The sequence below is a fragment of the Saccostrea echinata genome, unplaced genomic scaffold (genome assembly GCF_033153115.1).
Source record: "Saccostrea echinata isolate AGI-Se365-2 ecotype Australia unplaced genomic scaffold, CSIRO_AGI_Sech_v1 ptg000015l, whole genome shotgun sequence".
Lineage (NCBI taxonomy): Eukaryota > Metazoa > Mollusca > Bivalvia > Ostreida > Ostreidae > Saccostrea > Saccostrea echinata.
In genome coordinates this window covers 6094123-6108083 of record NW_026889764.1, presented here as the reverse complement: position 1 = coordinate 6108083, position 13961 = coordinate 6094123, and the positions used below count along the sequence as shown (strand labels likewise).

Sequence of the window (13961 nt, the reverse complement as noted above, 5' to 3'; positions counted from 1 at the left end):
GCAGTTTCTAAATATTGTTCTACATTGTGCTCTATGTACCGTTGTATCTGAAAAAAATTAAGACCGTTTTCTATTACTTAATATTTTTCTTTTAAACTGCTACAACTTTAGGGAAAATAACAAAAGAACTGCAACATCCTCTTTGTAAATATGTCTTTGAAATATAATTTTATTATCATATAAAAACCAACAGTCTCAGAGGTTGTACATTTCGGAATAGAACTATAGTAATCATGAATATAGAAATTTTGATTCGGAAAAATAACATTTATATACTGTTTGATGTGATCCATTGAATTAATTTGTACAATATGAAGGACATTTGTTGGAGTGAAAGAGTAAGAATCCAGTCTGTTCGGTTGAGGTTTTTGGAAAGATTTGGTAAAAAATCACTTTATGATCAGACTATTATTGTTGGATATTATGAGGAATCACTGTCAAATAGTCATTTATTTCATTGCAATGAGTTTCCTCCATTACTCGATGATCTCCTTCCATAGAACCGTTTGCCCCCTCAAAGGAGGTTGAGTGTGGTAGCTGATATCCTTCCAAATCTGTTAATCCGGAGACTGTAAGGGGTACCTGTTGATTCTGCGGATCAGGGACTGCAGAGTTTATTGTGTTTTCGTAGTCCTCTTTTGCAATCTCCATTTCAAATTCTTCTAATTGATTTTCTAGAAGGGGTTTTGAATCTTGCATACTAATGATTTTATTCTGGCCTTCTGATTCATTTTGTTCAAGAGGAGAATAACTAGATCTTGTATTTGGTAAAGGTGAAATGTTAGATATTTCTTCATAATGGATTTCTTCTTGGACACTGATCGGACAACTTGCATTTGTTTTTAACCGTAAGCGTCGTTTTGACGATAACTTCTTGCAAATGAATTTACACGTGAATACAACGAAAAGAGTTACCAAAATTAATCCCACTCCAAATATACCCATCATCAATAAGTTCCGAGTGGTAAATAAAGTGTCAGAAGACTTGATGGTGGCTTTTGGCATGACACTTTCACCGGAAGTGTGATTTACTACCCCTTTTTCTGTGATGATGGATACGAAAATCCCGTTTTCTGTTGACATCCCGAATTTCATTGTGGTCTGTTTTGTTGTGTAAAGCTGGGTAGTTATTTTCTCTACAAAAAGAACGCATTTTAATGATTCTAATGATTAGATTTTTATTAATTAGACGGGACTGCTGCTACCATACTATTAAAGGTGCTTGGACACAAATTTGAAGTTAATATTTTGTCAAGTTTTCGGTATAATATCATGACTTATATGTTGCTATAGCATTTCAAACCGAAATAAAATTAAAAAAAAAACAAAAAAAAAACTTATTTTATCTGGAAATTATTGAAACTACAAATTTCGGGACGCGTTTGATTGATACATCCTAGCACTTCCATAAAGTAAACTTTATCCTTAATACTTCAGAAAAGTAAAGTTTTTGTTGTGTATTAACGAAATATATTCAAACTATAATCCAGAAAATTTAGAGTAGAAATGTAAGAAAGCAAAACCAATTCACCAGTATTGTCAGTCCGTGCTCAGTGATGTGTGCAGAGTTTAACAAATTGAACACACCCGTGAAACATTAACAATAACAGAGCTCGTGCCCTGTTTACAAAAAAAGTTAACGTTTCACGGGTGTGTTCAATTTGTTAAACTCTGCACACATCACTGAGCACGGACTGACAATACTGGTGAGTTGGTTTTGCTTCCTCACATTTCTACTCTTTATTTTCTGGATTATATTTTAATATTTTTCATTAATATACAACAAAATTTCTACTTTTCTAAAGTATTTTAAAAGGATAAAGTTTACTTTGTGAAAGTGCATAGATGTGTCAATCAAACGCGTCCCGAAATTTGTAGTTTCAATAATTTCCAGATAAAATAAGTTTTTTTTAATTTTATTTCCATGTGAAATGCTACCAAAACATATAAGTCATGATATTATACCGAAAATTTGAGAAAATATTAACTTCAAATCTGTGTCTAAGCACCTTTAATTAGATGGGACTACTATTGTCATACTATATCAGTAGAATGAAAAAAAAGTAAAATCATTGAATGTGATCGAAATCGAGATTTGCTTTATATTTTAGACCTCATACCTGACGAAATTATCAGTGATAAAGTACAAGTAAATGTATCGATTAAAAGACTTTCAAGATCAAAATTTTCATTGGAATAAAGATAAATGAAAATGAATACAAGTTTAAACTGATCTTTAGAAATTAAAATGTTAATCGATATGTTTTCATTTATTTGCTCCAACTTCCAACAAATTTTATGACCATCCCCTTCTGTTTCCGAATCATTGTCAGTGGCGGATCCAGGAATCCCGGGGGCCGGAGTAGGAGGTAAGAGGGTCTGGGGGCTGCATTGAAGCCCCAAGTGGGTCTAGGACAAAGCCCTGGTCGCCCCCGGAAGCTGACAAATTCTTACAAATAAGAGATGTTTTTCCTTGATTTTAGGATAATGGATATATAAGTTCTACATACAAAAAGTTCAAACGGTGGGCGCACTCCCGGCGCGCCGGCCCTGGATCCGCCTTTGATTGTCTTAAGAACTGATATATGTATGGATTAAAAAGGAAGAACAATGGGAAATAATTTTATATCTATATAAACCAGAAGTACAAAATGACTTTATGTGATGTAGCTTTTAACTTTGCATTAAAGTACGGTAAGTCATTTTCATTTCTGTATCGTTATATATGTACAGCGCTTCAAAAATTCACAAAAACGTCATACAAATCAAACCTTCTCTTACTATTTGAAGGTGCACCTTCAGATAAGTTATATGATATAGCATAGAATAGACAATTTCCATTTTGCTATAGAAATCAAAGACAGCAATCTGCGATTGCAGTAATATCATCCGGTCTATAGGGTTTGAATATTTTCTTCTTCTTTTTTTTTAAATTTTGACTATGCTGCAAAATCCCCAAAAAATTAATAACAGTAAAAATGTACGTTATTTTTGTAGACGATCTGACAGGATTACCTGTACATCCCCAAGCCACACTACACTCCTCCTCCCGACATTTACACTCTTGTTGACATCCGTCTCCAAAACTAGGATATTTACATGACTGCGCACAGTTTACACCAAAATATCCAGGGATACATTCTAGGTCAATATGAAAAGTAAGAGATCAGAGATTAGAGAACAGTACTGATCATACACTCTAATCAAAGGTCTGTTATATTCTGACGGCTAGAGCCATTGCAAACTTTCAAACTCCATATATTATCTGTATGTTTAAAATTGTATAAATTAGTGAACAAAATAGAGGATATTCAATGTTTTGTAGATGAATATGGAATTTATTTCACAAGTGGGACAGGATTTGTTGATATTTTCACGAGTGCGAAGCACGAGTGAAAATATCAACAAATCCTGTCTCAAGAGTGAAATAAGTTCCATATTCATCTACAAAACATTGAATTTTCTGTTTATTACATTTTCTTAGATTTTTCCTTCGCCTCTTTCTTTTCGTTACACAGTGTCATAGGCCGTGCCGTTATAGTTGAGCGGTTGAGACGTCATAGCTAAGCGATTGCAAGATTGAAAAACGTTGTAAACATGGGTTTTTAACGACATATTTGGAAAAAACTTTGGCAGTATAACTATTAGTCTCTGTCAGGATGGTTCATTAACTCTTTCTTATAACAGGCCAGGGATTGTTTTTAAAAACACTCTTCATGAAGGGAAGGAAAATCGGAAGTTTTGGCACACTTCTGATATTCCCACACTGTGAGAATACCATTTTCTTTTTTGATATCCTTTCTCACTGTGTCAGAATATCACTTTTATTCAGTAAATAAATTACAGTATTTCACTGTTGAAAATGTAATAAATTAACATATTTAATTTGAATCAAAATTATTATATGATTAAAGAAATCTAATTAATGTATTTATTTAACAACATGAATGATGCTGTGAGTTGGAATATTTTAATGATAATTTATGAAATACGAGAAGTTATCAAAAAGTTCTTGGACTGATGCGATAAAATTAATACAAATAGATGTAGTCTATGCTTACAAAATTTATAAAGAACATACATCAACAAAAATTTGAGAAATGTTGAAAAATTTAGCTTGATACGTTGATACGCTGTCGCCGTTTAATCTCATGACGTCCTTCAACGTCATTGTCTCTCAATGTCCACTCTCTCTACTTCGTACACTTATCCTGATGAGATTACCTGGAGTTAAGTAAGGACTTACACCCGTCTTGTTTACCTGACTTTACAATGTCATGAACAGCTGCTTTCAATCCATATAATATTGCAAATTGAATTATAGATAGGGAGAGATCCTCACTTGATTATGCCAGAAAACTTAGTTTGTTGGAGTTAATTTTCTACCACATATGATCAACGTCACTTTTCGACGTGACTGACTTTTGACACCCTGACTACAAATTTACATTAACTGAGCATCTTTAATCTCTCTGAATCTTTTTGGATATTTAAAACAAGTCCTCTGGATGCATTTTATTTCTCTGTAGCCCGTTTAAACATTCCCTAGGTCTATACCAGTCTTTCCAGGTGCGAAACTTAATAGAATGATGTAAAAGAAACCCCTCCCCCTTTTTGACGTCATTTTCAAGCCATTTATTGTTTGGAACTCCTTATAAAATTTACGATAAAATTTCATAGAACGTACAGAATGGGGTAAAAATTGCAAGTTTTACGGAAATTTTTGTCGTACCATATGCCTGAATAAACGGATTTTTTTTATGACATGGTCATATCAAAAGAGTTTTTCTCAGTTACACTCATGCAGAAAAAAAGTCATATTTGAGGTTCCGCCGCCTGGACATACCATTCCTTACAGAAACATTAACAATTTATTAAAAGAAATAAAAGTTGTGATTTATGGTTTATTCTATAGATAGAAAAAATAATGCTAACTAAATTTGTTACAATTCATTGATGTACCTAAAGCGGTATTGATTTTATGGCGTCAGTCAAGTAACATTTTGATAACCCCTCGCACTTACTTGTGCAGTTTTTAAAATTTTCATCCCATTTGTATCCTGAACAACACTCCCTGAATCTGCTTATAATAAAGAAAAAAATATTTTGTTATTTTTTTTTTTTTTTTTTTTTTGCAAATGTATTTAATACACTTTTATAGACCATATCAAAAACTTACCCATGGCCTTCACACTGCGCCGAGCATGCTGGCGTTGCAATTAAATGGACCACTATGCCCAACAGAGCCATTTTAAGTTACGTTTCAATAAAATATATGCTTTACAATATTAAACATTTCCTCGATCCTTAAAACTGCTTGGTGAAGCGCCTATTTTTAGATAACATGGAAATATTTCCTTAATACTTGAGCATCTTTGTAATGTATGTTCGAATTAGTATCCACTTAAGCGGTACAAATACGAACACCCTTAATTAGCATTACATCCGTCATGTATAGAGTCAAATCGTATATCTAATTACACTGGCATATCATTACCTCTCTTGCATGCTTATATATTTTAAAATGTCTGTATATAACATGTACAGTGTATGTAATTAAAACGAAACTGTAACGGTTACAAAGATTTTTACAAGACTATATTATATTACCTCTTTTCTTTTCGTTTTAGGTTTCATGAGCAGTTCTTACAAACCATCAAAAGGAATGCTTTGATATGAACTGTAGATTTTAAAACAACCTTTCTGCTTAATATCGAAAATTTCCTTCATTAAACAGAAACTATAGTACGAGTCTTTACTACCAATGAAAACTTAGAAGTATTTAACCTCCTACGTGTGCAATTTTTGCGATTCCATCCAACCTGCATTTTCCAAAATAACGCGTTTTAATCCCAACCAAAATATTATCTTAAAAAAAAAATAGAAAAAATTACCTTTTATAGGGACTGTATTTACTTAAAACTTCTCATAATTAACAAAGCAAAGAAATGCTATATTGATAACATTGCTCTTTAAAATAATGTTACGTTCCGATAAGTTTACCTGTGAAATTCGGATTAACTGTTGTTGACAAGTTCCGAATAAACGAACCCTGAACCCGATGTGTATAAACTACTAAAATATTTGTCAATGAACAATGAACGAAAGAATTGAACATAATTGATTTATTTGAACTTTATCAATTTGATTCATGTATTGTAATGACAAAGCGTTATATTGTATATGTTCTATATAGGTACAACGTTATTTAGTAATTTTAGTGGTCAAAACCCGCTAACTTACAAATTAGATATTGATTGTGACGTTATTGGTATCTGACGTTTATACGTCATCATAACAACTTTTGTCTATAAAAGACAGCTGATTTGTGTTTAGAAGTCAGACTGCATTGGGTTGCGACTCCGTATACTTCGGGTGTAAGACAGTGGTATGTACAAACAGTACCAAGTCTATGTATACGAAATCATTAGACTGGTGAAGAGTCATTTAGAGTAGAAACGTCCTGGATTGACCATTGGTTCGTCATCTTTGTATTAACCAAATAACGTTGTACCAGCCAAGTGTATCATTGTGCTTATAACTGAACCATTTGATCGTCTTAATAAATATCATAAACTTTACAACGTGTTATTCATCACGGTTCTAGTGCAGATATTATAGTGAACTAAAATTTGGTCATTTCGCCAATTATTCAGTTTACCAAAAATTGGTCATTATTCCGATTGTATATAAACTTTGTGGACAACCATTTCAACCTTGACCAGTTACCAGTAACCAACTGCGGCCCACGATTAAAATGATTAAGTAATAACCTTATACCCTCGGTTTCGTTACAATAACTTTAATTTTTTTTATTTTGAATGGTTATAAAACTTTTATAGGTAATATATTTGCAAATATATTTGCAACCGATTTGCTTGTTTAATGTTGCAAAAATCAGACAAGCTCAAATTTTTTGCACCCCCTTTTTAAGAAGCACTGGTCGAACTGTGATGAAGAGGCAATGCAAAGAACACATTTTTTATGGAAATATCGAAACAAATATGCTCTCTGTTATTTTTCAATAAACGCATAGTTGACGAATGTTATTACAGCTGTGTATATACATGTATCGGAAGGTTTCTTTTTTAATTATATCATTTTTACGTAAATGGTATACACATTTGTTCATGTACGTGAGGAAATAGGTCATATCTTTAAAAATTCTCGCATATACTGAATCGCTATCTATATACTGTCTTATTCAGATATGCTCCCATTGTCTAGTCTGGAATAGATTTTTTTTTTTTTTTTTTTTGGAAATTTCCAACTTTCCCTAATTATACCTTGGTCATCACAATGTGATCTCGATGATATGACATTACTAAATTTTCAATACATTCCAATCAAAAGTTATAGTTTTAAAAATGACTGCATTTCACTACTGTAAACCAACTAACATTCTTAAGGAGTAGATGATTGAATTAATGAATAAATGGTTCGCTGCGAGAAATATTGGCGAGTACAAGAAGGTCGGGAAACTCGCTGATATTGCTCGCACACTGATAAAAGTCGTTGTATAGTTTTTCATTGTTAAGTATCATTTGACCTTTAGAATACGACATTGATTTAAGACCTTGACATACCTTTGGGTCATCAGCAACAATACAATACGGATTTGTTTGAAAAACATTCCAATCTAGTGTTCTAATGTTAAAACACGGACATCAGTATACACTGTCATTGTTCAGTAGACATGACCTTGTATAGAGTCGATGTTTAGGTGATTGGCAACAACATACTAAAGTCTGCATCCACTCCATATGGAAGTTCATGAAATATGGTCCGGAAAATACATGGTACACGTGTATGACTGACATCAACAAGGTAAACAGCTTGAGATAATGTACAATTACAGACAGACAAAATCAAGTTGTCTCCTTCCGTCATAGGTGACATAATGTCAAGCCTATCTATGTATATATATATATATATATATATATATATATATATATATATATATATATATATATATATATATATATATATATATATATATATATATATATATATATATATATATATATATCTTGAAACTCACCCTTGTATCACTTCATAACAGTTTGTCATTCTGTTGATATTTAAATGGTTGTATCGTCAGAACTTTGTTCGCTTTCCAGCTTGTACATGTATATTGGATTGCACCAAAATGATCCTGACTCTTAACTTCCGATATTTATCAAAATCTCTTTCCTGCTCAAGTACGTCATTCTAATTATATTACGATTTATATACATTTCAATAGTGTTTTTAAAAATTCTTGAGATCTTTTTCTCGGAATTATCACTTATTATAAACTAATGAAAGTGAAAAAGAAATTTAACTCGAACTAAACCTACTGGTCTGAAAATTTATTAATATGCACCTACGTTTTAAATATATTTCATCATTTGTAGATTAAACATTCACATGTAGACTTTAAAAAGGAAAATTGATATAGATAAAAAAATAAAACTGGAAAGCTTTAAACTTACACAAATTTTTTGCATTATTCTGAAATTAAATGTACTTTCTTAGTAATATGTAGTAAAATGTGAAATGTAAGAAGATAACGAACAGTATTCAAGATCAAAAGTTCATTCTAATAATACAAATCAGGAGCAGAGCAAACAGGGACCTCTAAAACATCAGAGGTGGGATCAAGTGCCATCGAGCAGCGAGGATATTAGTGGAAAAATACATCCCCAACCGTGCGCAAAAAAATCTTGCGCAGTAAATGGCACTTTATTTTCATTACGGGATCTGTAGCGTTATGGTCAAGTACTAAAATGTAAAACCATAACGCCACAGTTCTGCAGCTAGCATCAAGTACTAAGTATGCATGTTGAGAGTGAATAACAGATTGTTTTACCTCTTTTTAATAAATTATTTTAAGATCAATCAAGACAATAGTATGATACATCTTGGATCACTTTACGAAGCGCACATGGTGTAAAGAACATTGCATTCATTAAAGTTAATTTGTATTCAGATTATTATTTTTTTTTTTTTACATCTTCTCCCCCAACAAGAATACCCACAGTGAATCTCAGTACTTCGCAACATCGACAGCTTTTCAAATCCGCAGTTATCAGATTGAACACGTAAAACAGCTGTTATTATTAGTGTTTATCAACAACTAAAGTTATCAATAACATCAGTGTAAATCACAGACCACTTCGGCTTTCATTTTATGCAAATAAACATTGGTATTTAAGGCAATATTAAAAGAAATTCGATTCTCTAAAAATGTATATTTTTTTGTACTTTTATGAGAAGCAAATGTCTAGTACTTTTACAAGATCATTTCCATGACTTCAAATATCATTGAATCATATAAAGATAAATGAAATGAAAAACTGTTGCCAAAAAAAAAAAATCAATTTCAAGCTTCATTTTGAGTTTTATTTAAATAAAAATTTTAATAGTCACTGTTCCTGTCCAAGGAGCGGATATATTTAGGCATGAAGTATCAGTTAGTGTGGGCTACATTATTTTACACAGAATCTCTACCCAATCTTCAACTAGTCGACAAATCTCAATGTGATACATTACTTTCAATTTAATAAATACTTCATCTATCAGAGTATATATTTTTTTTAACAAAGATAAGGAAATTCTATTGAGATGCAAAGGATAGTAATGTTTCGCCGCTTACCTCAAATAAAGTCAATTTACAAGCGAAGATATATTTGTATGATATTAGATTTATATGAATTTTCACAAAATGTAAGTCATTTGAGAAAACAAAGACATTACTCTCTAATTTCGACAAACTTGTGTTTTTTAACTAATTCTGTCACTATAGAAATCAATGGAAAATTGTTTTTACATCCCCAATTACCACTTTTCCCGTCTTTACAGGTATTATGAATCGTAATTTAACCAATTCATGCCAAAGCATTTGTTGTTTAAGGGGGAAGGGGGGATATATTTACAGACAAAAGCAGCGAATATTTTCATTTTATAACCAATTTCAAATGAGATTATAACTAAAAATAAAATGTACTTTATCTATCGTATGTGTTCCATTTTACATAAGTTAATTATACAAAGAGATTAAAGCCCCATTAATTCTTATCGATGAGTGTTATAAAATCTGCTGTTGTTTTGAACCCTGATTTCAATTGATTAAATGTCTACCCTCCTTTAAAGAAAAACAATTAAATACACTGGTATTAAAATTTGTAAAATTATTAATCATTTACTAATGAACTCTACTTTGCATTGTAAAAAGTTTTAATAGACAAATTGTCATTAATGTTAAATTAATTTGTGTATAATCCCAGCTAGCACAAAAACATTTAAAATTTTTTTTTAAACGTTTTCAAAATGTTACGAAAACATTTTTCAAAAATGTTTTAATCACGTAATTTTATATGTTTTTTAAACGTTTTTAAAACATTTTGGCAAAATATTTCAGCAGATGTTATCAGAACATTTTATTAAAATGTTACGAAAACATTTTTCAAAAATGTTTTAATCACGTGATTTTGTATGTTTTTTTAAACGTTTTTAAAACATTTAACAAAATATCTAAGCAAATGTTATCAGAACATTTTCCTAAAATGTTACAAAAACGTTTTTGAAATGTTTTATTCACGTGATTTTGTATGGTTTTTAAAACGTTTTTAAAACATTTTACCCAAATGTCGCAATGACATATTTTTTCTGAAATGTCACTGAACGTTTTCATTAAATCATATGAGAATATAATTGTGTTTGATTTTAAAAGCGCTTTTCATACATTTCATCTTAATTAATTATAACTATCAAAGAATTAATCACAACTAAATGAATTTAATTTTTTACAAAGAATGGGTGGACTTAACGCCGCATTTTGGATCTTTTTGAGATTCTTATACCAAGCTGTTATTGGGATGAATCCAAGATATTTTACAAGCATTGTGAAGATCGATGTATGCATGAATGTATTGGGCAGAAAACTTTTACATAAGCAATACTTTGGTGTCACAAATCAAAATTGAAGTACCTATGCATAAGCGTTGCCATCCGGAATTTGACATATACCCGGGGTGGTTTTTAGGTCACCTAATCAATATTTATAGGAGGCGGGGCTATCGATTAGTGTCACATGTATACATTCCACAGCTTATTCTCTCTCTCTTAATATTTCTTATGAAAACAAAAATAAAATATCACTAACTTTACAATATGAATGACTCGGTTGATTATTATGGATATTATTTATCTATTTATAGAAATAATCACGCATTCCACCCGCAAAAGTCATTACGCGCGGCTTTGCTACTAAGTGCCCTTCTGAAAAAAATACTCATCATGACATGCATGTGTATGTACATTGACAGAGATTTCAGTTGAACGAAAACTTTTGTTGTAATTTCTTAACATTAAGTTTGCAAGGTAGAGTATTTTTTTGCAAAAACTATATTATTAAAATACTTGAAGCGAATTTTACAATTCTATAAACGTCAATAGTGTGGAGAAATACATTTTTTATTTTTTTATTCGTAGGTTTAAACACCACAGAGAACATCTTTATGTTACAGAATGAATGTCGTCGGCAACCTAAAAAATTTCTCATAAAACATTTTTTTGAAACGACTATATGTTGAATGTTTTGATCTTTTTTGAGGCTTTACAGTTTGTCAACAATACAAACGACTCAGTTTGCACTTTGTTCCATTTTGTGACTAAAAATAGAACATATGCGTTTTATGTTCTTTTTTTGGAAATAACTCAGAAATAATAATAATAAAAAAAAAAAATAGCGAAAGTCTGAAGGGAGTAAAAAAAAAAAAAATCAGGATGCCCAGAAATTAAAAAAAAAAAAAAAAAAAAAAAAAAAAGTTCATTAACCTATGTTTGCAAATTGCAGTAACAAAATTGAATGGTATATTAGTTGTGTAAATATTTATATATAATATATTTCATAAATGTCAAATCCTGAATGTTGCAATTTTAAGCCCTAAAATGATAATTTTGTTATTTGTGTAGTTTTTTTGGGTAGTGGGGAGGACGTTTAGTTCCTGAGTTTTCCACATCCGTCCGAGGAATACTTGAGATCCCTGACTTTTATCATAAGAGATATATGAAAAATGTAGGAAACAGAAATGGTCAACTAGAAAAAAATATTTTTACATTTAGCATGTGATTTTCTTATTCCCTCGCCTCAGTTGGAGTTTGAGTTTGCGCTGTATGAAACGGAAGTGAAATAATTTGCATCGGGAACGGTTTTGAATGCTATTTTGATTGATAGATATGCTCTTTGCGAAGCATTGCTGCGCTTTGCGGTGCCCTTGTAGATTTTGTCATTACATGGTGTCTTTAAAACTGATAGAAATCCCGTCCAGAATTACAATCGTTCTTATTTATTCGTAGAAAATAACCTAATTACAAGGAATATTAACATAAAAACAAAGTTACTTTCCAATTTCCATCAATAAATAATTAACATGTAGATATTTGATTGGCTACAATTAACCAGACGAGCAACTAATGTTCTTTAAATTGAAGCCTTTTAGAATGGGGTTATTGCTTAGAATGTATTGTAAATAGTTGTAAACATATGAAATCCACTTCAGAATTTCTATACTCATATTCAATCGCTACATTTTAACATTTAAGGACTTTCAAGTAATTATTCAGTTGTGGAAGGCTGAAGGGGGGGGGGGGGGTTAAATTATTTACAAGTAGAATTACAGTCCAGTATGTTACTAGGCATCAAACTAGGTACAGTAGACTCGTTATATCTCTGTATCCCTATAAACCAAAGAACAGATGCTACGTGAGCACAACTCCCGACCAATCGAGCTCCTGACCTGCACTGGCAATGCCATAATTTCACGGGATCTTCTGCGTCCGAAGCATCATACTGGACCCAAAGGTAATGGCATTTAGATACGTGCCGGGATTGAATTTTTGCTTGTAGAATACCAGGCATGTCTTTTCCAACAAATATGTCATACCCACCGTCCTCATCTAAATGCTCAGCTGAGTATGAGGAGGCCTGTTTCAGCTGGTAGATACCGAAAGTCAGGGATCTCAAGTAATCCTCAGATAGATGTGGAAAATCTGGAACTGCATCTCTAGCATCAATCTTTGTCATTTTAATACCGGCTCGCCTACCAGTGTCCTTAATAAAACGCTCTTTAAGTGGATTTACGGTGATTTTGGATTTTTTGAGCATATATTTTGCAATTTGGACGTCGTTTACCGAGTCACTTGCCAAAGGCGGACGGAAGGCATTAATCAAAGCGGCAACAATGCAAACATAGTCCCCAATATACGGAATTTGACTATTGGTTACTACATTCGCTAAAAACTGCCATCTTTTTAGTCTGCCATTGGCAGATTCTACTGCCCATCTGATTTTAGTAACTAATCGGGATAAATTAGCTTCTTGTACAGAGTGTTGTTTTTGCCCCCTACCCAAAAAATAGGTTACTCTGATTGTAACCCAACCGATTTAATGACATCTAATGAATCTCTGAATCCCCGATCTAAAACCAAAATATCATTTTCCCTGGCCCATTCTTATTTAGAATAGCTGCATCATTATTCTTTCCATCGGCTAAATAAGGACCCAGTATCTCAATTATATATCCATCCGAGGCAACAATCAGCATGGGCTTCACCGACCTTTATAAACGCTGTAAGATTTTCTTTGGAATGTATATTTAGAGCTTTTTTGAATATAAATGTATGTTCCATCAATTAGTAGGATAGCTGTATTGTGGTCACCAGATGCCAACAGTTCACGCGCGAAGACCGTGGTGTGATTTCGAAGAACATTTTGTCTTGAAATATGGTCAAAGCCCAAGTGCTTTGGGAAGAAATGTCTCAATAAAAATTTCCTGGCTCTCTTGATGATTCCACATACGCAGCATTTATCTGCAATATTAAACAATGTTTTAAGCAAGTTACTTGATAAGCCCGTTCGGAGTTTTGTTAGCAATATTCCGAGAGCAAAATTTTCTGGTTTTAAAACTACCGGCTTG

At 32.0% G+C, this 13961-nt stretch overlaps 1 protein-coding gene across 2 annotated transcripts; it reads right to left on the bottom strand.

The window, feature by feature from the left end:
- Positions 1–209: 209 nt before the first annotated feature.
- LOC133187787 (uncharacterized) lies at positions 210–8106 on the bottom strand. 2 transcript variants are annotated; one of them, XM_061323187.1, is made up of 4 exons: positions 8042–8106; positions 5025–5083; positions 3016–3141; positions 210–1136 (listed from the first exon to the last, which is right to left on the bottom strand). In XM_061323187.1, the coding sequence occupies exons 1-4, from the start codon at positions 8068–8070 to the stop codon at positions 409–411; spliced, it is 942 nt and encodes a 313-aa protein (XP_061179171.1). In that variant the 5' UTR covers positions 8071–8106; the 3' UTR covers positions 210–408. The 2 variants fall into 2 exon arrangements, with proteins under 2 accessions (XP_061179171.1, XP_061179172.1); XM_061323188.1 differs by having other exon boundaries at positions 5025–5080; positions 8042–8083.
- Between the last annotated feature and the right edge of the window lie 5855 nt (positions 8107–13961).

What these genes read in the sequence shown, in the direction of transcription:
- LOC133187787 (XM_061323187.1), bottom strand. Translation starts at nt 8,070, where the DNA reads ATGACAAACTGTTATGAAGTGATACAAGG. An exon ending in TGTTATGAAGTGATACAAGG is followed by an intron (nt 5,084 to 8,041) that starts GTGAGTTTCAAG and finishes CTTTATTATAAG; the next exon opens with CAGATTCAGGGAGTGTTGTT. An exon ending in TGTGGCTTGGGGATGTACAG is followed by an intron (nt 1,137 to 3,015) that starts GTAATCCTGTCA and finishes TTCTTTTTGTAG; the next exon opens with AGAAAATAACTACCCAGCTT.